This window comes from Corvus kubaryi, unplaced genomic scaffold, assembly GCF_017639235.1.
Source record: "Corvus kubaryi isolate FWS band 111438036 unplaced genomic scaffold, C.kubaryi_AGA036_p1.0 74, whole genome shotgun sequence".
NCBI lineage: Eukaryota > Metazoa > Chordata > Aves > Passeriformes > Corvidae > Corvus > Corvus kubaryi.
Genome location: NW_024582061.1, coordinates 14,787,724 through 14,815,608, shown reverse-complemented (window position 1 = coordinate 14,815,608; position 27,885 = coordinate 14,787,724). Strand labels below are relative to the sequence as shown.

The following is a 27,885-nucleotide window of genomic DNA, read 5'->3' as shown; positions in this document are numbered from 1 at the left end:
ACCATGGGCACAGCCTCTGTATAGTGACTCCTTGTGTTGGGGTGCATGGTGTGAAACCATACCTTGAGGCTGAGCTGGGGGTAAATAGGTTCTGAAAGAAGTGATCCTTTCTCTCTGTGCTCCATTTGGCTCAGAGTTTGTTTTTCATGATCTCAAAGAAAATAAGTAATGCCAAAGAGAAGACTTTAAATCCAGCTGACTCCGCTATGGGGGATATGTTGCCTGTGCTGTCCTTTCGAGAGGCAAGGTGGTGTCCTGTGCTGGCTGTGCCCATCTCAGCAGTGCTGACAGCAGCAGTGTTGTGGGGTGATGCGTCATGACATACCCACAGTGCAGCTGCATGTCACTTCTGTCACCTGGTAGTATCTGTAGCTCCGCAAGGAGAGTCCTTTGCATGTTTAGTACCACCATGCCACTGTCAACCTCTCTCACATCCATACTGCTTTAGAAGTGAGTGGACATCTGCTCCTCCTGCAGAGGAGGGGGGGTAAATGTTTGCTCATCCACGGTTTCTCTGATCCAAGTGTTTTCAACTCTGCCTTTGTATTTGATGGCAGGTCCTCCTTCCCCTTGGCGCGTGTCTGCAACGTGCTCATGTGCCGGCACGCGTGTGCTGCCCTTGAAAACAGACCAAACTTATTAAAATCATTGCTGGTTGCCATGGCAGCTGTTGTCGCTGTGGGCTAATAGGAAAGGCAATTACTGCTGCATGCTGGGGAGTGTACGGGGAGGCTGTGGGCAGGGGGGTACAGGCGACTGCATGCTGATGAGTTGTGTGACTGATAGCTTGGATGTCACAGTGAGCAAGCAGCAGAGGAGAGAAAGGCAGGAGATATAGTATATCTGGCCAAACCTCATTTACAGGGTATTTCCACCTCCTGGGCAGGCTTGTTGAGAGATTCCCACCCTTCCTTTGATTGTCAGGGGGAATCTCGGGGTTGAGTTTCACGTTTTCGGCTGGGCACAGCACAGTACTGCTCAGTGACTCTCAGCTGGCCCAGGAAGTGAAACGGAGCTGGAAAACTTTATGCATGTTGAAGATACTCATCTGGTCCTTTTCCTGCTGTTTCCTCCCTGTGAATATTCCTCTTCAGCTCTTACTTTGCTGTTTCCTGTAGGTTGAATGTCATGATATAAAATAGCTCCAATTTTCTTGGAGTGAGTAGGATCACTTAAGAAAACTGCTTCTCATAATGAATTTAAAGCTAAAGGGAAATTGCATCCTTCATCTATGTTCTCTGAATTTAGGCAGCATATGTCCAAGTAATGCCAGCACTGTTTGTGCCAAGGGCAAACACAAAAAGAACAGGGATTGTTTTATAGTGCGGAGCTTGTAGGAAATCAGTAAATTCCTTGAAAGATTTGAGTTGGGGAAGTAGGTGAGAGCTGTAGATCTCAGAGATATCAGAAACTGCTTTGGCAGTGTTTGACAGAGCACTGCACTCCCAAATTGAAACCCTCCGTCCCCTCCAATTTGTGCTGCTTTCCCTTTCCCTTGTGCTAAGAAGTGGCCTGACACCTTGCTGCGCAGGAGCTCTTCCAGGAGGCTCTCTTTGTCCATTAAGAGGCACATCACATAAGTTTCTTCTGGCTTATAGAATCTATGATGGTGTCAATGAAGCTAAAACAATGGCTGTCACCCCCTTCAACAGGGAGACAAGTCCCTGGAGGCATGGAGGAGGTTTCTGGTCCAGACAAATTGAGAAGAATAAAACAATCCTCTTGGAGCAGGCAAAATTGGGACCTTGTCTCAATTTCTCTATTTCAGCTGATCTCCCAGCAGCTGTTTGCAGCGGCCCTCTGGATCATGCCCCGTTGGGATGGCTGTGGTGACTCACCCGGCTGGGATCGTTTCCGCAGCGTGTGAGAGCCTGGCTTCCCAGGGAGCCGTGGCACCAGGAAGGGGAAGGTTTCTGGTGCGTTTGATCCCTCAGTGAAGATTATGCTGTGTCTGCTTAATTAGAGACTGCTGCTTTCTTTACTAGTGTACTAAATATAAATGGAGGAGCTGGTCTAATATACTTGAAGTTGCAAATGTCAGGAGTCAATAGCTTTATTTTCTTCTCACCAAATCCGATTTGGTTTTAAGTACTGCCACTAAATCTAATGATGCAGTAATTCCTGTTTGTTAAAAGGAATGAGGGATTTAGACTGAGACAGACTTCATGCTCTTCTCCCATCTCTCTCTCATCCCACCTCTGTTTTACAAAGGAAGAGCTGCTGGTTTGTAGGTGTTTGTATAGTAAGATCTGAAGCTCAGAAGGTTTGATCTAAATACACTGTGAACTGAGTTTGTATTCAGCTAATATACCGTTGTTAAGGTTTTCTCTCTGCACAGTTTTTGGCACAGATTTGTACATTCCAAGACTGTCACCTTTGTGACAGTCAGCAGAGTGCCAAAAATTTTTTTAAAAATATAGAAAATGCAGTGAAGATAAAGAAGCTGCTTCTGGAGCCCAGGCTTCATGTTCTGTCTGGGATTCTTTGCTGAAATACAGTCTAAGTCCTGGTAGGCCCCAGGGAGATCTGTAATGGGACAGACATCTGTGCTTAAGATGCCTTGCCCTGTTTGTCTGCTGTGCAGGAAAAGGAATAAGTATCAAATGAGATATTTTTCCCCCCCACTGGGCTCCTACTGAGCACAGTGGACCCAATCTACCTCCATCTGTTTAGCCTTGTACAGTGCCATTGCAGACGCTGTTTGCTTGAGCATGTCTGTGAGCTGTAGCGCGATGCCTGGGAAGTACAGCTGATACTGCCGTCCTCTGTGTGAAATGTACGATCCCGAATTGGTTGGAAAGTCCTTGAGAGCAGAAACGATGGGGAGAACTCCTCATGGTGAAGTCTGATTCAGTGCTGCTATCAGCAGCAGTGAGGCTCTGCCTCTTGCTGTCGGCTGCAGTAACTACTGTTTGTTCATGCCCTGGCCGATCTGGAATGCTTTTGTCCTGACCAGTAGGATAACGTGGGCTACCTTGTCTTGGGGCAAAGCTGTCTGCTGGGCTGGAGGAGGAGGGTGCATACTCATTATGTGCTGGAGGCATTTTTGCCGTGTTGCAGCATGTACTGGGAGATGCATGATTGAAAAATGAGAGCACCTAGAACTTTGGCCTGATCTGCCAGGTCTATTCTGGCCTCAAGACTCGAGGTCTGGCAGAACGGTTTCAGCATTAGATGTCTCTTTGTGGAATGGGGAGGAAAGAAATCCAGAGATACTTTTTGCCCTTCTTGAGGTTTTCACATTCTTAATGGTGGCAAGAAGAAATTGTGTTTCTGGAGTGTGTTGAGTTGTCATCATTTTCTGTTCTCAGTCCGCATAGAGTAGATGAAAGCTCTCCTGAGTGTTTCTGTGTGCTCCAGGTCATCATTAGACGTGGCCTGACATGGACTGACCAGCACAGAGGATTTTTTTTCCAAAAGCTGTTTCCTCTGCTGCATGATGTAGTGTTGAGTCAGTAACACCCTATTGCTTTGAAGGTTAACATTTTTCATATCCCCAGCACTTCACTTGTATATTGTCTTGCCTTATCCCTCTTTCCCCCCCCCCGCAGCTTTTCCTATTTTTGATAGGCTAGTCTAACACAAACATTTCCAGGGACAGAGCAGTGGCTGCGGGAGAATAGCCTTCAACCTCTTCTGCTTTAAGCTTTGGGAGCCGGGCTGATGGAGAGCACATGACGCTGCCGGTGGCTTTTCCTTCCCGGCGGGACACAGGGAGCTGTGTGTGCGAGGGGAACAAGCTGTGCTGTGTAGTGTGTCGGCGCTCCGCTCCCGCTGGTGGCGAGGGCAGGCCGGGCTGCTGCCAGCGTGGCACGGCTCGCGAGCCGGCGGCTCTCCCGGGCTCCGCGGGGCCCGTCCAGCCGGGTGCCACTCGCGCACCGCCTTCTGTCCTGACCCCGGACGGGGCGGCTGAAGGCGATGCGAGCAGGCTTCATCTTTCCTCGGCATGGTGTGAGCGAGCGGAGCGCCTGAATTATTCACTGCTCCTCGGCCTGCTGCTCCTATTGAATTCCCGAGTCGAGGCACCCTGCCAGCACCCGCTGATGAATTCATTGCTGCGCCTGCCCCAGGGGCACCCTGTGTGTTCGGGGCTGGAGGGGGCGGGGGCGGCTGCCCGCGCCGGGCTCGCCCTGGAGTTGTGTAGCTGCAGGTCGGTGAGCCTGGGTTGCCCTGAAGCCCTTCCATCTGCAGTGTAGGTGGGCGCCGGCCCTTTTGCTGCTCAAAGGGTTGTTGGCAGGTTTGCGTGTTTTTATCTGTCTCTGCCTTGCAGCCGTGCTGAAGCCTGCCTGGGCTCCCTGATCTTGATCTTCCTGTCCCAGCTCTCCACATGCGGTATCTGGGATTATGTCCTATCTGTATTTCGTCTTGGTGGAGTGGATTTCTCTGCAAACCACATCCTTATTTTTTACACACCATTTGAGGTTCTCCTCTTCTGTATCCTGAGCTTTCAGGGGTGATTGTGCTACAAAAAAAACACATTTCACAATTTCTGAGAGGGAATTATTTTTTCTTCTTCTAATATAAACCATTTCCCTTTTGTCTATGATGTTACTCTTAGTAATCTGAATGATGTTTTTGTTAAACATTTAAAAGATGTCTAGTGTTCACATTATCACAACTCATAAAAGCTGTTGAAGACGCATTTTATACTTTTGGAAGGAGGTTATTGCTTCTCTTAACAAGAACTTCTGGATAGATGTTTGGTACCATCTTTATTGTGTTGATCCTCTGCTTTGTTCCTCTGTATTTTCTTTTTTAAGCAATTACAGCAGGTGGCTGGTCCTTGGGGAAGCTTCCTTTGACCAGACTGCTGTGGTCCCAGTTGACAGAGGCGGATGGAGTTTCAGGTCCTCCTCTGGGCTGCACAGAGGAGTGTTTTTTCACCTCTAATTGGATCATGTAAATCGACTCTTTCTTTGTCTGGTCCTCTTTGTCCAGAATATCCTTCTGGATTTTGACCAATAAATCAGCCTTGACAATGGATTGACTTTACCTTTAGTAATTACATTGATATTTGAAAATTGGTGTAACTGATGAGCAAAATAGGTGTAATAATCAGAATTGCAACCAATAATTTTCCTCAAAAACTGATTTCTGTAGTAGAGGTGATAGGTAACTGATGGGAGTACAAAGCTGCAGGGGCTTTTTTTTTTTTTTTTTTTTTTTTTTTCCCAAATCCTGTGCTGTTACAGCCTTGTGGGACTAGTGTTTGATAAAGTGCTAAGGGGTCCCCAGGGTCTGACAGATGCTGGAGAAAACAGAGCTCCTTTCCAGAGAGAAACCCAGTCCTTTCATGCCAGTGCAAATGCCGGATGCCTGAGTGGTGCACCTTTCTGCTGGGCCATGTAAAGCTTTTCTTGCTGAATGCTTCCCCTCAGCCAAAGGCAAAGTCTTTGAGAGTCACTGGCTGCAGTTTGCAGTGGGTGGTTGTGTTGGGTGATATGGGAGGAAGGATGTGCTGTCCTTCTTTTCCCCACTTTGGTGCTTTTGCTTGGAGCAATGGAGTGTGCTGTTACCTCTGAAGTAGTGGCTACAGTATTGCTTGCTGTGGCTTCTCTGCAGCACAGAGCAGAGTAATTCAATGGAGAAAGATGAACAAAACAAACCCCAGGGAAGCCTAAATCACGAATTGCATGAGCATCGACTGGCTGTTGAATCAAAAAGGCTAGAAGGAAGCGAACAAAGGGTAAAGTCATCTGTTTTGTCCTTTGTACAGGCAGGAGTGGAGAAGAGGTGCAGTATTTCCTGTCAATAGAGGAGAGGGAAATATCTGAAGCAAGCTTCCTCCTATTGCTTTTAAAGTTGGAGGAGTGGGAGAATGACACTGCAAAGGTGTGAAGCCTTCATGCAGCAACCTGGAGAAACCAGGACTGCTCTTCCTGATCAGCGCACAGGGCTTGCAAATGTGTTTTTGCTGTGGCAAAAGCATCCAGCCCCTCCAGAAGTAAATACAAAAAGTGGCAGACTGGGACTCATAAATGGTGAGACCTACATGTAGTCAGTTGGGAAGCTAAGCCTGATTGTAATATGTGGCTTCCAGGGTGCAGGAGAGCCAGAATTGCCACCGTCAAAGTGTGGGACTCCGTGCTTTTATGTTCTCTTTGTGTAGTAGAGTTCTGAGTTTTGGTGATTCTCATTCGTAGCCATTTTGATTTCAGCAATGGCAGCAGGAGAAACAGAAAACTTTTTCTTCCTTCCCTCTTTTTTCTTCCCCCAGGAGATTTTTTGACTGTTTTCAGAAGGGAGCAGATTTTGGTCTTTTTCTCTAATTTTCCTGATCTGATTGAAGAGCAGTGGGGGACAGAATTCAATCTGTAATTTACATGTGTTCAACCCTTCTGTCCCAAATCTGTGCACTGTCTTTCTGTGCGGCTGATAACAGCTTTCTCATGCAGCACTCACATCTATGTGAAATTCCAGTATCCTTTAATTTTTTTCCTTTTTCTGCTGTACTTTAAAGCCTCAAGTAATCCTCCAGGCACCAGTGCTATCTTTCAATAGACTCTGACTGATGCAATGCTGTCTTCCTGTGGGATGGGATTTGGGAGGTGCAGTTTTTCACCCAGGAGGATTACAAGCTTCATCTTTATACAAACATTTTTACACTACAGGTGGTACTGTTGGTGCCTCAGGAGTCTGTTTTTTGGCACTAGGAAGATGCACTGCAAATTCAGCAATGCTCCTAGACCTTTCTTCATTTTTTTGGTGTCAGTTTTAGAGCTGCAAAATCTCCGCTGGTGTCAGCAGTTGCCTGGAAAGTTTAGGAGTCTATTATGTTTCAGTTTTGGTCAGCTTCATATATAACTATGTATAATATAGGTGCAAAAATACATGTTTTATACACACACAACCTTATCTTCTGTGGTTGTCATTTTGGTGCTTTCTTGTAATGCATTAAGCAATTTGTGATTACTATATGAGATTTGGTTTGTTCTTTCCTATCCCCATGAGGGAAAGCAATATATGCTCTTTCAAGATTTGTTTTTTAAGATTTTTTTGTCCACATTTTTAATGTGAAAAAAGTTTTACTGTTTATTTTTTTTTAAGGGAGAGAGGATTTGAAGTAAGCATGTGCCTACCACTGCTGGGAAGTGATGAAGTTTGTGAGCCTCCTTGGTTTCAAGAGTAATGTATTTTGTAGTATGACCCGTGTAAGTGTTCACCCTTAGACATGCTTAGCCATTTGTATGGCGAACTGCAGTGATTCAAAGCACGAAATTGCACCTCCCGTTTCTGTGTGATTTGTAATTACCTAAAGCTGAGGTCTTGTGCTGTCACTGTCATCATGCTATAGTCCAGCTGAAGGGTAATGAAAGCATTAATCACTGAAGTCAGGTCATATTCCACTCTGAGGTTGAGTCTCTCAGCTTTTGACTGTGTGCAAATCTTGTTATTGAAGGCTGCGGTATCAGGTTGAGAAGCAGGAACGTTGCTAACATATGGATAGCTCTGATGATAGAGGATGCATACTTTCAGTTTGCTTAGTAGTGAAGTCTTCTACAAACCTCCTGCTACCACTGACTTTCTCCCCAGAATCAGTGTTCTGCAGTTGGTCTTGTCAAATCCGTGGCATCTGTTTGCGACGCTGGTAGATGGGCCTGTAGCTAAGAGCAGCGTTTTTTGTCTGGAAGTCATGGAGGTCACAAATCTGATGCATTGAAAACAGAACAGATCTGTGTGTGCTTTTACAATTTCACTGGGGAAAAAGGTATTAGCATCTGTTTTTGTAGGTCTTCTCCAATTACTGATCTGAAAATAGCTACCAAGTGTAGATAGTTTTAATCGATAAAATTGCCTTTTCCCTCTTGGATTCCCACAGCTCTGGACATAATTAATGGACTAAGCATGACAGCTTGGTTTTGAGTACTCATTGCTACTATCCTAAAAGCATCACTTTGCTCATGAAAACTCATTTAAGCAGCTCCAGTCTGTGATAAAGCAGCGGCAGACTTGAGTTGCTCCTTGCTTCTGAGGGAGAAAGGAGCAAAATATGAGCCAACATCACCTGTATCTGGTTAGGCCATACAGTACTGCCGATGTTTTGGCATGAGAAAGGGAAGCCATGAAATGTGATGACACCATGACTTTCTTCTGCTGCTTCAGATGATTGCTTGATGTTTCTGATGATCAGTTCTTCAAGGGAGCAAAAATTCTGAATCATAAAGCATTGTTATAGATGCCTGTGTAAAAGGCTCTGAAATGCATGGAGGTCAAGGACTGGTAGTTTCTAAGGAGGGGTCTTGTCAACAAAGTTCTCATTGTTGCAGTTGGTTTAAGCTGATGGGAAACTTATGCTTTCATTGAAGGAGAAGCCCTGCCTTCTCCCTGACTTCAACCATGTGGTCATACATCCTCCCATGTACAGGTGTTAGGAATAACGTGGCCTGTAGCAACCACCTTTGTTCGTGAATCTAATCCTTCTCCTTTTTGAGGGATTAGTTTCCAGGAGGATCAGCAAGCTGATCTGACTTGCAGTTTTCTTCTGTGATCCCTACTGTACATGCAAAAGGTGAAGTAGGGATGCACACTTGGGAACAGGAGAGGAAAAAAACCAGAGCAATTCACTTTGTTGGTACAGTGATTTTTGAGGTTGGCTTAATCTGGCTGTAAAACCCATACTCTTAAAAGGTATGTATCACTGTATAGCTCAAGGGAGTTTGAGGTTTAATCCCTTTATACTTGGGCCGAGCAATGTGCAGAAGGAAGGAGCAAGTAGAACTGAATTTATAGGGCTGCAACTGTCTAGAGCTTTGACTAAAAAATGTTGGCTATATTTGTAAAGGAACCTTGAGAAATAAAACAAAAAAAGCAAATGGTGCTTTGGCAGGGTTTTAAGATTTGACTGGCCCTCTTCTCTGCTATTTGCCACAGTGCCTTAGGTCTGCTCCAGCTCAGAGGTTTGCTACACTGCCAGTTTCTCTGTACCTAATTTAAGATGTTTGTGTGTTCAGTGGGAGGGTGGCTCCCTTTTTTGTTTCCTTCATCTGAATGTGCTGCATAGGAAGATAAATGATGCTGTAATTTCAGGAGCCCAATGGTTTTAGATCTCCTTTGTTCTGCATTTCATCTGTGGGCTCAGGGAGGGAAATGTTACTTCTTAATGCAAAGAAGTCTCCGGGGATTGCACACAGGAGAGGTTTTTAGACTAAATTGTGAAGGAAACAAGCTTTAGGTGAATGTGCTGTGACAATCCCAGCCCACACATGCACACTTACAAACCAAGCGGTAATTTCAATTCCATTTTAAAGTTGGAGGAATTGTAATGCTATCGCCTTCCTAAAAGCTTTGTGAAAAATGGTGATGGGCTGGGAGAGATGCAGACAAGTGCCCCATGGAAGGCAAGGTGGTCAGAACTTGTGGGTTATGCACTCCATATGGAGCAGCTGGATGAGTGCTCTGGCCACGCCATGGTGTTTGCTCCCTTTTGCCTGGAGGGACCATAGCAGGGGACATGGCGAGGGGGGCTGTGGCTGTAGCTGCGGGAGGCTGGAATGGGAAGCAGTCAGGGGGCAGAGGGTACAAATCCACGAGGAACTAGTTTGGGTTAGTTCCATCACCTTGTTTATTACACTGTCTTGGAGGCGGGGAAGGGAGGGGCTTTGATGCTTTTGTGTGGTGCTGGCTGGAATGTGCAGTCCGGGGGTTTTGAGACCTCCTGGAGGGGAGCGTGGGTTTTTTTCCAGTGGCTTCCGACTATCCTTGAAGACAATAGGGTGAAACTGAGGCTCTGTGAGGAGTTTGTATGCTGTTCCTGAGGACTTCCTGGGCTTTAACTAAACCTAAAGCCTGTAAAAAGAGAGAAATGCACTGGAGGCATGTAGGATGCTGCAGGGACTATGTCTGTCTCCTGCCTGTTTGACAGACCCAGATCTTGCAGTCTCCCAGGATCCTGGGGTGCAGCAGCCTGGGATTTTAATACTGCAGTCACCACAAAGATTCCTGGCACCTGTCTTGACCTTTCACAGGCCCAATTTCTTCCTATGAGCTTGTGCTGCTTAATTGCAATCTCATTTTTGTTGTTGATGGCTGTATTTAAACACAGGATGTATAAGAATATCCAATACCTGAGACTGCTGGAAGTCTCTCACTTCATTTTTCCGTTAATACATAAAGTTCTAGGCCCTTCTGGGCAGAATACAAGCAGCAGCAGCTGCTATTCCCTTTTAAGCAGGGCTTGCATTCCCGTCTGGACCAAACTGAGGAATTCAGATCCCTTGTCCATACCTCTCTGGTTAATTTTGCTCTCCACAGTAGCATGATCTTTCTTCCAAACTCTTGAGACAGGCTTGCCTTGCTTCCCTGTGCAATGAAATGGAAATAGTAACTTACTGTAAAAATTGGGTTTTGTCCCCATAGCAGAGTTGGATGGTGTTTTGTTTTGAATCTTCTTCTCTTTGCAGAGTACTCTCCCCCTTTTTGATCCTTTTTCTTAAAATTGTGAAACAAAGCTCTTACTGAAAATCCTCAAAACTATTCCAGAGAGGACGTGTTCCTCCTCTGTCAGGGAAGGAGATCCTTTGATAAATGTTCCTTTTCTCCTTGTTTTAACAGTGTTCTAGCTGTGACCATTGTTTGCATGGGAACGGTTCATCCCTCCTGCGTTAAGTTATTTGGCTAGGTTGGGACATCAGCTGTAGCCTGCCATCCTGGGCAGTTTGTCTAGGCTGGGTATTTCTGGTAGCTTAGGCAGGATTTCTCTCTTTTCATGTGCTTTGCAGTAGGGAGGTGTGACCACAGCTACCATGCAGGTATCTCAGGGCAATCATGTTTAGCAAGAGCTTTGCATGAGCAGTGAGGAGGTTTCTATAACACAAGTAGATTCCAAGGAGTCCTTGGTTAATGGCTTAGAAAACCTGTTATTTTAAGGCTTTAAAAAAATTATTATTTTTATAAATTGCACTCTGGTTTTAGAGAGCTTTGGCATGTGGCCACATCTCATTCTGTCTGTCTGTGGCTCATAAGAAGGTGGCAGTCAGCTACACAGTGGATGTAAAAAGAAAGGCAAAGGGGTATTTTCTCTAGTGAAATAGCATTTTCTTATAGCAGAAATCACTCGTTACTTTTTGTATGGAATTGCTCAATTGAGATGTTGAAAGCTTAGCTTTGATATTGTTTTTATACTTCTCTACATTTTTGTAGGCAAATGTGTAGCACTCTGGTGTCTAATTAGAAGAAAAACCCTGAAAAATACTGATATGTGTGGGAGAAATGAATAAAGGTAAAGCAAAGAAGGATGGGTAAAAGCAGGCTTTATTTCCTCCTGGAGATAGCAACTCTTGCAATGGGAGTAACCCTCTAATAAACTGTTACATGAGGATTTATTCTGGTAAAATTCAACAGTCACGACCTCTACTTCTCCCTTTTAAAATACTAGTGAATGGCACTTTGGAGACAGACACCCTCTTTGTCTTCAGAACATGTGCTGAGGCACTAAGAGGCTGTTCCCTTATCAGAAGAAGCCTGTCAGGGGTTGAAATGGCTGAATCAGTCTCTGCTGCCCTTCTGATCCTTGGTACCTCTGAGGCAGTAGGGGAGCCATCACCATGATGATGTGCTTTGCATCATGGTCTTTCTGTCCTCTTAAGAACAGAATTAAATCTTCTGTACGTATCTGGAATATTTGTCTCTGCTGGAGTGGGTTCTCTCACATCCATGTGCTGATTTATGGCAGGGAAATAGGAGGTTCCAAGGGCCAGAATTCAGGGTATCTGTGAATGTGCACAGCTCCCATTTGGGGATGTCCTAGCTGCAGAATGACTCGCTGTCCATATTTTCCTCAAGTTGATCATATTGGGTGCAATTAGTGCCCTGGATACTCTTTGGGATGCACTTTGGGGTGCCCCTCTTAAGCAGAGGGAGCTACCATGCTGTGCAAGTTGCTCTTGCAGCAGCAAGAGAGGGGGTTCATTCCCTTTTAGAGATGCCCTTTTGTTCCCTGCTGTTGCAGGGAGAAGAGCTTTCCAGGAGGGGGAATGAAGAGGCCAGACTTAATGGTCTTAAGAGTGGATTTATTATTTTTTTTTCTATTTTGCAAAGGAAGGCCTGGGAGTTGTTTCTCTCTAACCGTTTCCAGATGGTGCTGCTGGAACACAAAGATTTCTAGTGTGTTTGGGATGGTGGCTCTGAGACCCCCAGCCCCCCAGCGCTTCCTGTGCAGCTCTGCAATCCTGCAGGCTTAATCAGAAACAGTCCTGGCTGCTGGGGCAGGCTGCCCCAAGCCCTTTGCTTTCTCCCTCCTCCAGGCTTTTTAACCCCTTGCCATTACAGCTCTGGCCCATCAGCCTGCCCACCTCACTTCCCTCCTTTCTCAAGCTGACTGTGGGCACTTGCAGTCTTCTAGAGATGAAACTGCATTTGGCTAGACTGCTTGAACAATTTATGTCTTTGGGAAAAGAGAAGATGGTTTGTAATGTGAACCTGGGAAAATAATTTCTGTAGCTATGTAGGGCAGCTTATGCAATCAGGCCAATGTGTCCAGGGCACAGAAAATTTCTCTTGCGCCTATTTGCCTGCAGCACTTAGTATACAGTATGGTTTTGTCAGAGTCGTGTGCTGTTGAGCCTCTATCTCTTTTTTGTGCCAATTTCCCTAAGAGCAAGGCAGATTTAATTTTTATATCACAGCCTCTTCACACCCAGCTGACAAATTAGCTTCACCTTTTTTCTTCTGAAGGTAATATGACAACTATAATTTCATTGTGCAAAGTAGGAGTACTCTTGTTTCTTTTACGCCTTTGAGCAATAGCCTGTGAATATTTGTAAAATCAGCCAAGAGGCTTGTGATCAACTGACTTTCCTTCTGGATCAGTGGTGTGATCTCCCTCATCCTGTTCTGTCCTGTATTCTCCATCCTGTTTTTTTAAGAAAACAGAACACTGAAGCCATCTACTAAGGCAAAACTCTGTAGTCCTCTTCACCTTGTGAAAGCTTGTAGCCGTCATGTTGGAGCAAACCAGATTTTCATGCCATGAGCATGTTGCCCTGTAATGAATTGGCTTAGTGTAAATTACATGTGAAATACTTCCTCAGTCCCATGTAACAATTATGGCATCCAAAGGTGTCCTCAGTACTAGATTTTAGAGCCTTGTTATGAGCCCTGTCCTGTTTCTGTTGAGTAAGAGTATAAATGAAGATGAACTGCCATTTTAAAATGCTTCTGCTTAGTAAAAGAGGAGGGAAATCAATATTCTGTGCTATTGACTTCTGTGCATGCAGAGTGTCCTTGTATTTGCTGGATCACAGACGTCACACTGTGCACAGTATTCCCAGGGGCTTTAAATTGCACTGGATCTATTGTTGCCACCGTAGGTCATGGACCAGCAGAGCCTGACTGTGTTTTCTTTATGCCTGGAGCAGTATGAGGATGCTACCATATGTAGTCCAAAGACAGTGTATGTTTTGCACATTTAAATTACACTAAATTAATGAAATCTCATCTCTTTGAGAAGCTGAAAACATTCCTTGGCTGATCTGGAACATGAAGAACCTAGCTGGGGGAAAGGCTGTTTCTGACCAGAGAGCTACTTCTATTATTTGGAAAAAAAAAAGTCAGGGAAGAATCAGCATTGTTAAAAAGAACATGTGTAAAATACTTCAAGTTTAGCTGGGAAAGTGCTTTTTGTGTATGAAAATCTCCCTTCTCTGCAGCATTAGACATCTGTCCTGTAACTCCACGTGGACGCTGTCAGCTTAAAGCCTGAGTATGCATTTGTAAACTTATTGCATCGTGAATATTTTAACAGACCTGAAAGTTTAAATACCACCTTTCTGTGTGGTTTGGTCAGACATGTATTTGTCTATATTCCTTCTGCAGCCTCTGCTATGCCAATCAGTTATTCTTCCTATTGTATACATATGGTTTCACAAAAAAGAAGTGCCAGGAGATTGGAGTTAAGAAAATGCATATTTCAAAATACAGAAAATTGCATTGACACGTTCGGGTGGCATCACTGGGGCTCTATTCAACAGGGATGCAGCCATCCCAAACTTGCCCTGTTCTTTCTGACCACCTTGTGGGCTTCCCTAGCTGACTGCTCCAGACTATTCAAACTCTGGTCAGGGCAGGAGACTATTTTTATTAATCTGACATCACTTTCCTTTCTTGTCTTTACTGTGTCACTGGGCTTCCCGCCCGGGGAGCCTCTGGCAGGCCTGGCCTCTCTCCAGCTGGGCTCTGCCGGGGTCCTGCCCCTTCCTGGTGGCCAGGCAGAAGACCTGTGATCCCACAGCAGGCTGTGGGCTCCGTGGAGCTGTGGGTACCATGTCCCTGCTACAGAGCTGGGTGTCCAGCTTTGTGGAGCTGTGAGGCTGGAGTGGACACCCAGGACAGGGACCCCCTTATGCTGTGGGGCAGGTGGGGAGCTGCATTCCCTGGAGCCCTCTGAGGCACCAGGGACATGGCAGCATGGGAGCTCTCCTGCCCCACCTGTCCTACATCATAGTGGCTCCTGTGGAAAACACGGTATTTTTAGGATATGGGGAAGCCTGGAGCTGGGTGGGGGGGGCCTAGGCCGGAGGCTGCTGTCGCTGCAGCAACGGGGCCAGAATTCCAGGAAGGAAGAGGGGCCGGATGAGCCTCTATCCTGGCCTCTACTACGCTCCAGTGCAGGGAGCCTGTGGGTGCTTCTCTGCTCCCATGGGCACAGCTGCCAACATCAGGGGCCCCCAGCCAGAGCCCTGCTCTGGCAGCTGCACCCCTCAAGCTTTTCTGTCCCTCAAGAAGTGGCCTCAGTCACTGGGGCGGGTGTCGGAAGCTAGGGCTGTGCTAGCCAGCGTTCTTCCCAGCCATCAAGGGCAGCCGTGCGCAATGTACTTGATGTGGTGACTTTTATTAAAATCTCAAGCTTGTAGTCCCCAAATACACTTAAAAAAAAGGAGGGGAGTGGTGGGTGGGTGAGAAGTGGGTGAAAAATAAAATATAAGTCCTGTTACTTGCATCCAGAAAATTGTACAGGTTGTTGATGTCGGGGCACTGACAAGGAAGCAAATAAGTCTTTGCTAGATGACGTCTGTGCATGTGGAAAACAGCCAAAGCCGTGAAGCAAGTTTAATTGGAAGTAAAGACAGCTGAAGGGAAGCATCCCATACTATAGACACAGTTATTGGTGCTGCAGAGTGATTAGCAAGAGCTGTTTATCAAATTAGGGTAAGTATCGAGGGAGAAGGGTGACATTAAGATCCATTTAAAAACTACTTAGTTCAGTTTTTCATTAATAATTGGTAATTCACCCTTAGATGCTACTTTCCCCATTAATTTTATCCAAAGACAATTTGGGGTAGGAGACAGCACACACAATTGAGAAGGCAGACTGAATGCGTCAGATACACTTGGACAAAGAAACGGTTATTTCCTTTTTTTTATATGCAATAGTTTGTGGAAGTAAGGGTCCGATGAAGAATTGCCTATTTTCTTAGCAACTGATAATAAGATCAAGACATTTACAGTTTTAGCAGTGCTCTGCCACAGTTAAATACTAAAAAGCCTTTTTCAAGACAATCCCCTCACCCACCCTGCCTTTCCCCAGCACAGGGTTTCTGTCTTTCCTGTGTGCAAGAAGTAAAACAAAAAAGATGGTGAAACCACTGGGCTGTGACGAACAGTACTGGGATTTCTGTCTGGCTCGTGATCTTTCCTTTTTTGTTACTGTCACTTTCGGATTAATAGCTTTGTAGCCAGTGTTTTCAGCCTTTTTTTTTTCTAATTATTGTGAACATCTTATTCACTGTGTTCTAAAAAAGCGGCTTCTGTTTGTCTAGTACAAGTCTCTGATAAATGTGTAGCTTGTGCTATCTCATCACTTCAAAATCCCATTTTGCTTTCGGGAGGAACAAGTAATTTCTTGTTGCCTTTATTTCATTGCTCTGTGTAGTCCAAGGGTTTCTGGGTTTCTGGTACAGGGACTCTCCCTTGTCACTCCTGTTCAAGCCACCAGGCTGCTGCACCACCCGTAGCTGTTGGGGGCAGCCAGAGCAGAGACAGATGAGCTGTTCCTGTGAGTTTTGCTGCTGCTGTTCAGAACCCAGCAAGTGGTTGTGGAACTTGAAAGGACTACATTAACTTCACTCTACATATCCTGGCATTGTCAGGAAAGCAGGAATGCTGCAGATCCAGGGAAGAGATTGCTTGGTCATGTTTCTGAGGTTATCTTTGCAATGGAAAGGACTCAACACCTCAAGCTGAAGCTTGGATTCAGCAGGAATTAATTTTCTGGCTGGGGAAACGTGGGTGAACTCACTAAGGTGACAGTTCCTACCAGCAAAGTTTTAATCTGCCGACTTTAGGTTTAATTTGGCTGTCAGGAAACAGTTGCTGATCAGGCCTCAGTGATTGTTGCATCTGGCAAAACGGCAAGTTGTGATGTAAATTTGATTCATTCTGGGGTCAGGTTAGTCCAAAAATAGGATTATTGCCTTTTTAAGCTAAAATTTTGCTCTAATTTTAAGAAAAGGTTAGAAGGACTTTCAGACCTTCCATTATGTGTTAGAGCTGTGACGTTTTCCCTAGAGGAATGACTTTACTCCAGTCCTTTGAGGCCTTTCATAAGTTAGTGCCACCTGCAGAGATGATCACTTCTTAATGGCAGCCTGGTTTATTGGCAGTTCCTTATGTTTTCAAGATGTGTCTAATTCAGCAGCTCTTAGAATTTGTCAAGTTGAGAGGTATCAAAAACCCCAAAAACTCCAAAGCCTGGTTGTTCTGCTCGTGCAGGAGCATCTACTTTGAGCTTCAGTCATCTGCAAATAACTGTGGTGAGTTTATCTTCTGACCTGAGGCAGTACCTGTGACTTGCAGATTGTGGCAGACCTTACTATTGCAAGTGCCAGTGGGAAAGGTCTTGTGTTAGCAAGGCTGGGAAATGAAAGAACAGGAAAACTTTGAAATAAAGGGGCGGTAAAGACTTAGTGGATTTGACTGAGTTGTGACTTTTATCCTGTCAAATCTAGTTGGCCTGCACAGAAGCTGTCACTGGGGTACAACCACAATGGTCACACATCCTATGGAAGTGTGGAAGCCCACGTGTGAAACCATCAGTATGGTTTGAATAAAATCCTAATATGTGTTGCAGAAAGCTGATTTATGGTATTAGCTTCCAGTTTTATTCTCCCTACTCTAAAGCAAATTGCAAGTACCTGAGAAATGCCTTTCAGTGGTAAACAACGTAATGAAACATCCCAGTGACAGTTTGATTTGATTTTGCAGGCTAGTGCTACCTAACTCAATTTCTTTATGAATGTCTGGTTGCATGTTGGCATCGAAAGAGAATGTAATTGGCAGGAGGGAGCTGTGCAAGAGAGATGAAGTTATCTGGGGATTCCCTCTCCCTTCCGGCTGCTGTCAGAAGGCAGGGTCCCTCTGTGTTTGTGCGGGGTACTTATCTGTGTCAAACCTTGCCGGTCTCTTTTTCACTTCCATTTTGTGAGATTAGTTTTGTTCATGTGCAGTCAGAGGAGGAGATTGAGCTGTATCCCCAGTTTAGATTGCCTACTAGTAGGGGTTTTCTGTCTGGATGTTGCTGGACTGTGCTGTTCCAGTTGCAGGAGTTTAACGCTTCCACTTCTTGCTCTGTTTAGTTTTCAACAAAAGCAAACTCCGTATGGAATAATCATGCAGCAGGCCCCAGATTCACCATTAGTGACCTGTAAAATTGGCAGCACTGGAGATTATTGGCAGGAGACGGTTTCCCTAGGCGCTTCCTGCCTTCTCGTGGAGAGTTAAGTTCAATTAGAGCAATGATACGCACAGCAGGGATTTTGCAAAGAGTCCAGTACTTGGTGGTAGCATTGCTGTATGAAAGGCAAAGAGATATCTTTGGCCTTTTTGTGACCTTAATGCTCCAGCTGCTGCCCTCTTTCTAACCTCTGCTATCTCTGGACTCTCACTAATGTAACCCTCTTTCACCTCTTCTTTTCACCTCCTGCTGCAACCATATCCCTCAGACATTTTTAGTTTGCATTCTGTGAGGTTTGTCTTCCAAAAAACAAAGTGGAGATTGCGGGATGTATGGCATTTTCCCCTCCATTCGATTTTTCGTTTCTTTCTGGGTTCTTACGTATTGTGACTGCCCTCAGATCTCTGTAATCATCTCTCTCTTCACACTTTTGTGATTTGCTTCTACTTTCGAAACTGTTCTGTTTCTAGATGTGGTTTCTTGGCATCCAGGTTCTTTGATTTCAGGAAATCCCACAAAGTTCAGTTCTGTTTCTTTTCTGCCACAGCCTCGTGATGACAGTCCCTCTTATTAGTCCCTTATGTGAAGAACATCATCCTGAAAATAACTATTTCTATTTTCTTTCTTTATTATAACTTCCAGCTTGCATTCACTGCCCTTATCTTTGGTATTTGTAAGGGCAACTTGTCCATGAATTCCTTATTCTCTGTGTGGAAATCTTTCTGGTTTTCAGGGTATTGAGAGAGACTTGCGCGGAACTTGTCTGAGATACTGACCTTTCAGGTGTGTCTATAAGTACTGTTAAAAGCATGCCTGGAATAGTCTTTCAGGAGAAGACCATCTTTCCTGATACAGGGTAGATGTTTATGGAATTTGGACATAAATTGGTAAACTGTAGTTTGTGGGATAAACAATCACAGTGCTTATAAGCTGTACTTACACTGGGGGAGAAAAAGACTGTGTGTTTTCATTGTGGTGTTGTTTGTTCTTACTTAAGGTAATAGTTAAAACCCAAAAGCTTTGAGTGGTGCTGTAATTGATAGTCTCCATTTGCTTCTTCCAACTCATGTGTCCTTCCTTCTGTTTCTGAATCGTTTGTGGAGTTTTGTGCTTAACCTGCTTTCTGGCTGTTAGTATTTGAGAAGAATGTACTCACACGGTGGCCAGCCTAATTAATTACTGTTAATCCCCAAAAATTGGCTGCCAAAAGTTTTGTTGTCCTTGAAGCTTTCATACTATGCATGCTACTGTAGCATGAGAGCATGAGGAGAAGCTGAATGTTTCCTGGCAGGTTTCCACAGAGAATCCCCTGGGCCAGCTTGAGGTAAAGAGGAAGAGAGGGAGGATGGATACAAACTTTAAATAGCATTGCTAGTCCCTGCAATGCTGTTTGAATGCCATTGAAATATTAGCACCTTGCTATTCGGCAGAAACTGTGTTAAAGCGCTTTGTGTAAACTGTGAAATTGTGCCAGTGGCCACATGCCCTGTGTAGGGTAGTAGACCTCTCTCTGGTGGAAATCAGAGAGCTGGCCTTTCACTCAAATGTCCCAGCACAAAACCTAAAACATCTCAACACAGACTCTTTCCTGACAGTGATTGTACATCTCAGTCAGCTTCATACCCATAATGTATTTGTGTTGGACAATTTGAGATTGTTTTGCTGTGTTTTGTCAGGGTCTTCCCCTTGGGCCTCTCTTTCCCTCCTCTCCTTCCCCAAGAGCTACTGGAGAAAGTGCAGAGCTGACTTAAGAGTTCCCCCTCACAAGTCATAACAGGAGATAGACTTAAAAAGTGATTGTGGAGGGTGGCTGTTTTCTTTCCTCCTCCTCCTCCTCCTCCTCCTCCTAGCATTCTGCTGGGAGTTGTTTGTGAATGCACAGGGGGTACCAGGGTGGAATTGATACAGATTTTGTCTAGTTTAGTTTATCCTCTGCCCAGACAGAAAGATGCATGCCTGAGGCATGTGAGTGCCCTTTCCCCATTCCAAAGAGGATGTGTTGGAGGGAGAGGAACTGAAAATAAATTAAGAAACAGAAATAAACATTTAGGAAGTATTATGTTATCTTAATCCCCAGTGCACTGCTAAAATAGAGATGAGTCTGGGAATTTCATGGAGAAATTTCAGAAGTGTTGGAGGTTCATATATTCCTGCAGAGCAGGATGATGGAGCAGCCAATATCACAAAATGTGTAGGCTCAGAGTCCCTTCTGGGCTGAAGAAATAAAGCCTAGAGGATTGATTTCCTGTTGGGAGTGTTGAGTTATTGTACAGGCTTACTGGGGTGTTTGAAGTTACATTGACTGCTTTTAAAGTTCATGTTAAACTATTAATATAGTTTTGAAAAGGGAAAAAAATGACACATTTACAGCTAATATTTTGGGAAACGTCTTCAAGACCAGGCGAAGTGCACGATAGCTTCTGTAGTTTTATGTTCTGTTTTGTTCAGTTTTCATGATGGTAAATGTGTTTGCATATCAAAAATTTTTGGAAAACAACCACAGTTATACAAACTGATATTACAGAGTATAAAGTAGGATTAGTTTATTCTTATTTTATGGCTTTGATTTTTTTTTTTTTCTCCTTCTACACAATTTGGCATATGCAATTGTAAATACATTTTAGGTGTATTGGCTTACATGGAAAAAAGGAAGTTGGCAGAATACTTTAGCTCATTCTTCCCCCATTTCATGCAAGTTCTTGTCTTTGCCTGAGTTAAGACAGACCTACATTTCCTTGCTTTCTATTCCTTGTAACCCCTACATTCACTCTTTGTTTTCTTGTCTTGCAGAACGAGCCTCTGACTTCAGGTTATCATGGATATCCAGCAAGAGACAATCAAGTAAGTGTCTGATTGCAGTAATCCGTGCGTCTCTGCACACTTAGGGATGTTTTGTCTGACAGCTTCCTGGCTGTCGTGTTATGGAGTGGAAATAGTTTTGTTCTATTGTGGAATGTTTGTGGAGACATATGTGATTAATTGAATGGGTTTTTACGGCTTTCATCAGTATGTGGCAAGGTGCCTGGTAAGGGGTTAAATATCATCCACATTACCAACAGCTCAGGAAATTCTTGATTTTAAAAATGTCACAGCTTAGAATCCCTGTCCTAAGCTCCCACTATATCTCCTCAGTGTTAATGAATGTAGATGTTCAGTGCCAGTGCATACTTGGCCCTGTTTTATACTTATTGCTGTAATTCTGGCATCTGGGGAGCAAAACAACACTGAGTTTTTGTGAGAGTCTGCTTTGCTGGTGGAGTAAGGAATGACACGTCCTGTTGGGTTGTTTCTAGTATCTGTGAACTTGTCTTGCCTTCTTTCAAGTCCTGCAGGGCCCCTGCCCCTTGCTCTTATTCAGGATGCTCTCCTTCTACAGCAGTAAAAATTACACTGTTCAGTGCACTTGCATCTGTGAGCATTCTCTTGCCTCCTGACAGAAGACAGAGAAATCCCAGTTGATGAATTTGCACGATAGAAGGAGGAGATCCTTTGGAACAAATGAAATTTAATGGTTGTAAGATACAACTGTCACACATTAAATCTCCCTTCTTAGAACAAAGTTTTTTCAGTGTTCTGCAGTGCTACTGCAAAGCAGAGTATGAACCAGTATAGCAGGAAATTAATATGCACAGAAAATCAATAATGCAGCACATTTCAGTAATGAGCAAATAACAAAACCAAAATCAAATTCTTTAATACTCTCAGGTACTGCTATATAAAGAAAGTGATTTTCATCATCTCTTGATGAGGCCTGGGTGTAAGTAGTAACAGCTTAATGGGAGATGTTTTTATGAAGGAAGTGCAGCATAGTGCAGCCTCAGCAACTGAAGAGCTCAAGTCTTTGGTGCTTGGTACGTGTGTACGAGTTTCCATATAGGAGGAAATTATTCAGAATGTCTTCTGGGATATATTAAACTGCTAACTAGCACAAATAAATACTACGCACTGGGATGCTGTGAGAGTTGTGTGCCTACTCTGTCCAGGCTAAGTGAGGTAAGCTAAGCTGAGAGGCAGAGTCGGTCCCAGATCCTTAAAGTGGTTCATACCTGCTTTTGGCTTTCCCATTCTGGTAGCACCTTCTGTACATTTTGGTGTTTCACTTTACCTACCCATTTAGGGGTGTTTTAGGGTGTTTTAATACCTACCAGTACATCCCACTTCACAGGTTTCCTCTTTCTCATCCCATAAGAACTCTTCTGATTTGAAAGTCCAGAACTGCTATTGCTGGCAGGTTGCCAAATCAGCATAGATGGGTATGGGAAACTGTACTACAGTCAGGATGTGAAATGAGAATTACAGCCTGGGTAGCCCTGGGAAGCTCTATATGGGTGAGCACAGGGAGTAATGAATGTTAGCAAGTGTGTCTATGTGTTTCAGGTGGCAGATAGCTTTATGGAATTTTCTTGGAGGACAAACAGCTGCAGTTTAACTTGTGTGTTTTCATTTAGCCAATCTTTGTAAAAAGATTTTTTTGGCTGGTTTTTGTTTTGTTTTTTTCTTCCTGCTCTCTACAACATTTTGATCTGTAGTAAGTGTTTGTCTGTCTGTCTTGCTGTGTCCCTGAAGCAGCTTAAATTCAGATCTGGTTTTCACTAATGAGGTTTCAAGGCTTTTAGCTAATCTCATTGCGAGCCTCTAACTTGATAGCAGCAGAAGTCTTCTGTTTCCAGAGGGTGGGGCTGGCGTGGGAGAATGAGCAGTGGCTGATCCATCACCTGCCTTTTTGCACTGGGAAAGGAGGAAGTGGTGTGGGAATATGTGTAGGGGTCCTCACCCTGTAACAAAGTAATTATGAGATATAGGAGCAATTGTGTTGGATTTCCTAAAATTAGGAGCTGGATTTGAGCTGGTGAGGGTAAATCAATGTATCATGCTCTTCCCCACTGCACTTCTTTACTGTAAGTACTTTTGCTGTGTTTTTTTTTTCCACATTGTTTTCTTAAGGAGAAGTAGCAAAGCAGAGCTTATTTTTAGGGTTTTTCATCCTGTGACCACAGTAGTCAAATTCTGACTCGCCATTTCTTTCACTTTATGTAGCATCCTGCTGGAATGCCCTTTTCGTTCCTTCAGGCTCTGAATGTCGTTAATTGCTGGCTGCAAACCTTTCACTGTGCTGTTTTTACACCCTCTAGTGGTTAAATCGTACCCAGATGTTCCAGGTTATTGGAGTTTTTTCTTCCTGCCAGTGGAAATCTGTGATTGGTTTGAGTCCTCACTTGGGCCATTTGGGAATGCTTAGGTCTCTAGAACAGAGTTGATTTTGTATATTTTTCCAAGTATTTAAGCATTCTGTTGTCATCATGCATGGGCAGCAGTACTGAAACAAATGAGATGGGGTTCATGTTGAGGCTCTTCCTCTCAGAATTCTGGTGTTGTGTGATTGCTTTATGATAACTAAAAGCTCTGGGTGGTTGTGCAGCCCCCTTGTTCCTTACCTGCCCTGCCAGAGTGCTGGCTTGCTGGACTTTTTCTGGTGATAGGACCTGGGGAGCACATGTGCTAAATCATTGTTGTGTAAGTTTGCCTAAAAAGAGGCTTTCTGTTGCCAAAGTGTTGTACTACTGGATCTATGTTACAGTCATGTAAGGAGCTGGAGAGCTCTCTGGGACTGTTCTCAGGAATTCAAGGTTTGCTCTGTGGATGTCTAATGCACATTCAGGAACGGAGGGATGCCCTTCCTTTTTCCAGAGCTAGGCTGATGGCTGGGACAAAGCCCGTGGTAAAGGGAGAAGGGGGGAACATTGGTGTAACATAGTGTAACATTGCTAACTGAGATGAGAACCAAGTCTTTTGGTGAGGAGAGCTTATTCCCTGGGGACTATTCAGTTTTTCATCCCTCTGTTATGTCTGCCAACAAAATGGTATTTCTTTTTTTGTAATGCAAGCACCTGCCTAAAATGCAGTGAACCAAGACTTCCTTGCTTCATTTCCCAAGCTGTGACAAACAGCTCTGAGGTACTTTGAGTTGGTCTCAACATGGAAAATGACTGGTACAGCTATACTGATACAGCTTTTACATACAGACAAACTCATCAAGAATACATATTCTGCTTCCAGAAGGCTGTTCCATGCTGACTGTGCCAGCTCATTTTGTATATAGCCAAGGCCCAAATCATATTGCTCTAGTGCTTTTCATGTCCAAATGTATTAGATATGATATCTGAGATTTGTTAGAGTGCTGAATACTGGCACTTCTGTGGCAGAATTTGGCAGCTGCACAGAATAATTTTGTTCCCCAACAGGAAGCAAAATGAGCAAGAGCACCTTGTTTAGCTGCCACTGAAGGGAAGAGAGGAGGAGAGAGAGTTTATGGAAGCAGGAGGTAATTGCACACACCAGAACTGGGTCAGGATGTTAGAGCTATTATACCTCTTCTGTTATGGAAAGTGATCCTCAGCTATCACAACGGGTTAGGATACTGGTTTGAAGCCTCTTTTAAAAGCTTGTACTTCGTAAGTACAATTCTTAAATCAAACTGGGCCATTGGCTTGGTGCTAATGTGGTGGAAACATCGTTACCTATCACAAGTGACACTTCCTTCAACAGCTTAATTTCGGTGGCTGGTTTTCCATCTGAGCACTCACCAGCTCTGACCTGTTGTTCTCCTGTATGTAGATGAAGCTGCAGCCCAAGGTAGTGGGTGCCTATGGCAACTGCTAGGAACAGCTTTATCGGTATCGTCTCAGTTTTGAGTTCAAGCTTAAGGTGAAAGGCTGTTAAATCCTCTCCAATTGTCAGCCTTTCCCCCTGGGTCCTTACTCACTTGCTGCTTTGGAATATCTGATGGGGCATCGAAGGCTCCAGGCGGATGTGTGTGCTGCCTTCCCTGGGGCCACAAGCTGGTGAGGGGGAACTGAACAGCAGTGGTGGCAGTCTGTGAGAACAGGAAGCATCCCCGTTGCTTTTTTCCTCCCTGTTTGTTTTCTTTGCCCAGTCCCTCCTGATGTGGGGAGTTTGGCAAGGAAGCCCTTCATCCTGAGATGTGAAGGGTGTGTGAGAGCTCCCATGGGGAGGCAGGACAGCAGGTCACCAGGCTTCCTGTTGGAGCTGGCTGCACAGGGGCACTGCTGCTCTCATTGGTGGTCTCTTGGCAGCAAGCAGCAGGGATGTCAGCAGAGAGTTAAGAGGGGGGAAACCTCTCCTCTCTCATCAGTGTGGCCTGAGACTCCTTCACCTATCTTCCTCTTCTCCATTATGTGGATAAATGTGAATTTGGGGATATTGCCACAACTTGATTAGCAGCTCAGTGGCCCAGCATTGGTTAGGATATCTACCCAAAATTTCCTTTATTTAGTACCAATAGACTTGAGATGCTCTTGTCATGAAGCAAATAAAAAATGTCATCCTGGAGGAAAATGGTTTGGTCACTTGTTTGTTTTCACTTGTACCATGATAGCACGAACCACTACAGTCTCTCCAGTGCCCTGCTTGGTCAGTTCTGTTATAAAGACTCCCTGTCTGAAAGTTCAAATCTAAGAAGTCTTCCTGAAAAGTTTTAGTTTTTAATTTGTTTTCCTCCTAGTAACTGGCCATGAAAATAAACCCTCCAGTGTGTATATTATTTGGCTCTGTAACCTGTGAGGTGGTGGCAGTGGATGTGTTAAGTTATTCAGGAGGTAGAAAGGAGCATGGTTTGTGTGTTTTTGAGTTGTTTGTTGCTTACATTCTTTGTTTGAAAAGCGTATTTAATACAAATTCTTAAACTCAGGGACAGAGAGAGGTTCTAGAGAGGCTCAAATAGTTTTAACACCTTACTCTGTGAGTAAATAGCTGGGACAAAGCTCAGGAAGCTTCTGAGATCCTCCATATAAAATGGAGAAGACCAGGCTCAGTGTTGCTGGTGCTTTTGAAGAGTCCCTCTTGGCTTGAAAGCAATCAACCCAAAATTTGGGATGGGACCAAGCTAATGAGGGGAAACTGCTCTAAGCACTTTCCTTATGTTTAAAATTAGGTGGATTAGGGTAAGTCTGCCAAATCTCTTGCATCCTGGCTCCTACAGCCTCTCTTCAGGCAAGCAGTGAAATGTTTCCATACTGTACTAGACAGGACTGAAGGGATATTCTATTACTGACCTAACTGCAGTGTCCATAGAAAATAAGGAGCTTCGTTTCAGAGAATGTGGTCTGGGCAAAAATGTCCAATGTATTCAGGAGGTGAGAAGCATCTGTGAGGCAGCTGCACACAAAGGCCTTCAAGAGTTTGTAGTGGGAGAACTGCTGGGATGTTACTGCTTCATGAAGCTGTGAAGAGTTTGGGCCAGTTCAGATGTGCTTATGGAAAGCCATTTAGCACTGCAGGAGGGGAGGAACTTGAGAAGTCCTTTACAGGATTGCATCCCACACTACTTAAAACTCTCAGTACATTCAGAAGGTAAAAATGTGTTGAGAGAGTGAAGAGAGTTAAATTACAACAATGTAAATTGTGATATTGAGAAGGAAAATAGAGAGCAGAATGTTTAGCTGAAAACTGAAGGAGGTGGTTACAGATTGAAGTTTAAACAATTAAGGATGAGTTGGAAAAGCAAGATCTACTGAGACTAATCTAGTGATACATTTCCCCTGAATCCAGAACTGTCTTGGTCAGGCACTTGCTAGATCATTTGAAGCATGAAGAAGTGGTTCCTTGTTTTCTCAAGCCCAAACTACATCCCTAAGAAGCTGCAGGAAAGATGAATAAGTGGGATTAAAAAAAGAAAAGTAAAACATACACCACCAATTAGCTTAGCTTGTTATAAACCTCCTTTCTGATATTTCACTCTGAACCAAGTCTCTGTGCTTATGTTGGCCACATTCCCCCAAATCTCTCCTTTCCTTTGTTTAGCTGATTTCCTAGCATCAAACCCCTTAAATAATACAGGAAGCATGATGTCTTGCAGTTGACATGAGTCTTGCAAATGGATCACTCTGGCTGTATATTTATTCCCCTTTTCCCCATGTCTGTTGCCTTTCTAATCTCTGAATACAAGGCACGGAATCCTTTCCTTACAGAGCCCTGAATACCTTCCATAAACATATCCAGCGAACTCCATGCCAGTGCGTGCCTTTCTCATCATCAATAACAAGAGACCACGTGGAAAAAAGTTGTAAGAGAAGAAATAGTTAAGGAGCGCACCTAATTCAGATACATGGGAAGACTTCCTGACAGTAAGCTCCTTAAGTCCTATGAACAACTTCTCAAGGGAAGTAACAAATACCTTGCTGATGAATAGTCCGCCAAAGCTCTGGGGTTGTAAGGCGTTGGCAGGAAATGGGTTTGGATGATGTAATGCAAATTCCTTTCATGTTTGAGTCCTCTGATTGCAGCAGTTTCTCATCTCTGCTTAGGGTTAAAGAGAGGAGATGTGAGTCATCCTTGGGGAGAGTACCAGGAGACCACTTTTTCTCCTGTGATGACCATATGTGTGTTACTCCATGTCTATCTTGGAGATTCCCAAGCCCCTCAGTTCCTTTGGCAAGAGGGACAGCATCTTGTTTAGATTTTCCCTTCTGAATGATTATGCTGGAGTGTGGCATGTGTGCTAGAAGTAGTCTGCAAAAGGATCAGTTGTAGGACTAAAACCAAATGGTGCAGAGAAAACAGCCTGTTGATAGCTATGATATCCTATTGAGGGCATGAAAGCAGCTATTCCGGGTGAGAAAGAAGGTCTCTGCCTTCCAGTGTTCTGGCTTTTACAGTGTCTAATAGCAAGTACTTACAGCAGAGGGAGCAGCGCCAAGATTCGGTGATACTTCCCCTCTGCTGTGCTCTTGAAGCAATCCTGTGGCTTTGGGATTTCCTGGCTATAGATTTTTATTCTTTTTTAAAAGTCACCTGTGATAGATTTTTTTCTTTATTGAATTTCTCTAAATGGTTTCTGAGCCTGTCTAAACCTTTGGCATCCACAGCATCCTGTGGCAACAAGTCCCTGCTTTAGGTGTGTTTTATGGGGGAAAAGTTCTGTGCATCACTGACTTAAAACTGAGGTGGTTTTAAAGCTCTCAGGTGAGGGGGGGCTTGGGGTCCTCAGCTTGCACAGCTGCACTGTGACTGCATGGGTGAAGGTTTTCTTCTTAACTGGAAGAAAAAAACCCATGAAACCAAAGCAAACAAAACAAAACTTCAACAGCTTATGTGAATTATATATATATATATATATAATTTTTAAAAAAAATTTTTTAGCCCCGTGTATAATACCTGTGCAGCTGTTATTTCTAGGTACCCGTAAGTGCCACAGCGTG

At 44.2% G+C, this 27,885-nt stretch overlaps 1 protein-coding gene across 6 annotated transcripts in view; it reads left to right on the top strand.

Moving 5' to 3' along the window:
• Window positions 1–27,885, top strand: part of RBFOX2 (RNA binding fox-1 homolog 2) — a 172,099-nt gene that overhangs the window by 15,347 nt on the left and 128,867 nt on the right. For 5 of the 6 annotated variants that reach the window (XM_042051174.1, XM_042051169.1, XM_042051162.1 and 2 more), the window contains exon 2: window positions 20,459–20,509. The exons of the other annotated variant lie outside the window; for it this stretch is intronic. In XM_042051174.1, the coding sequence (XP_041907108.1) occupies window positions 20,459–20,509 (51 nt within the window). The remainder of the gene's footprint in view (window positions 1–20,458; window positions 20,510–27,885) is intronic. 6 annotated transcript variants of the gene reach the window in all.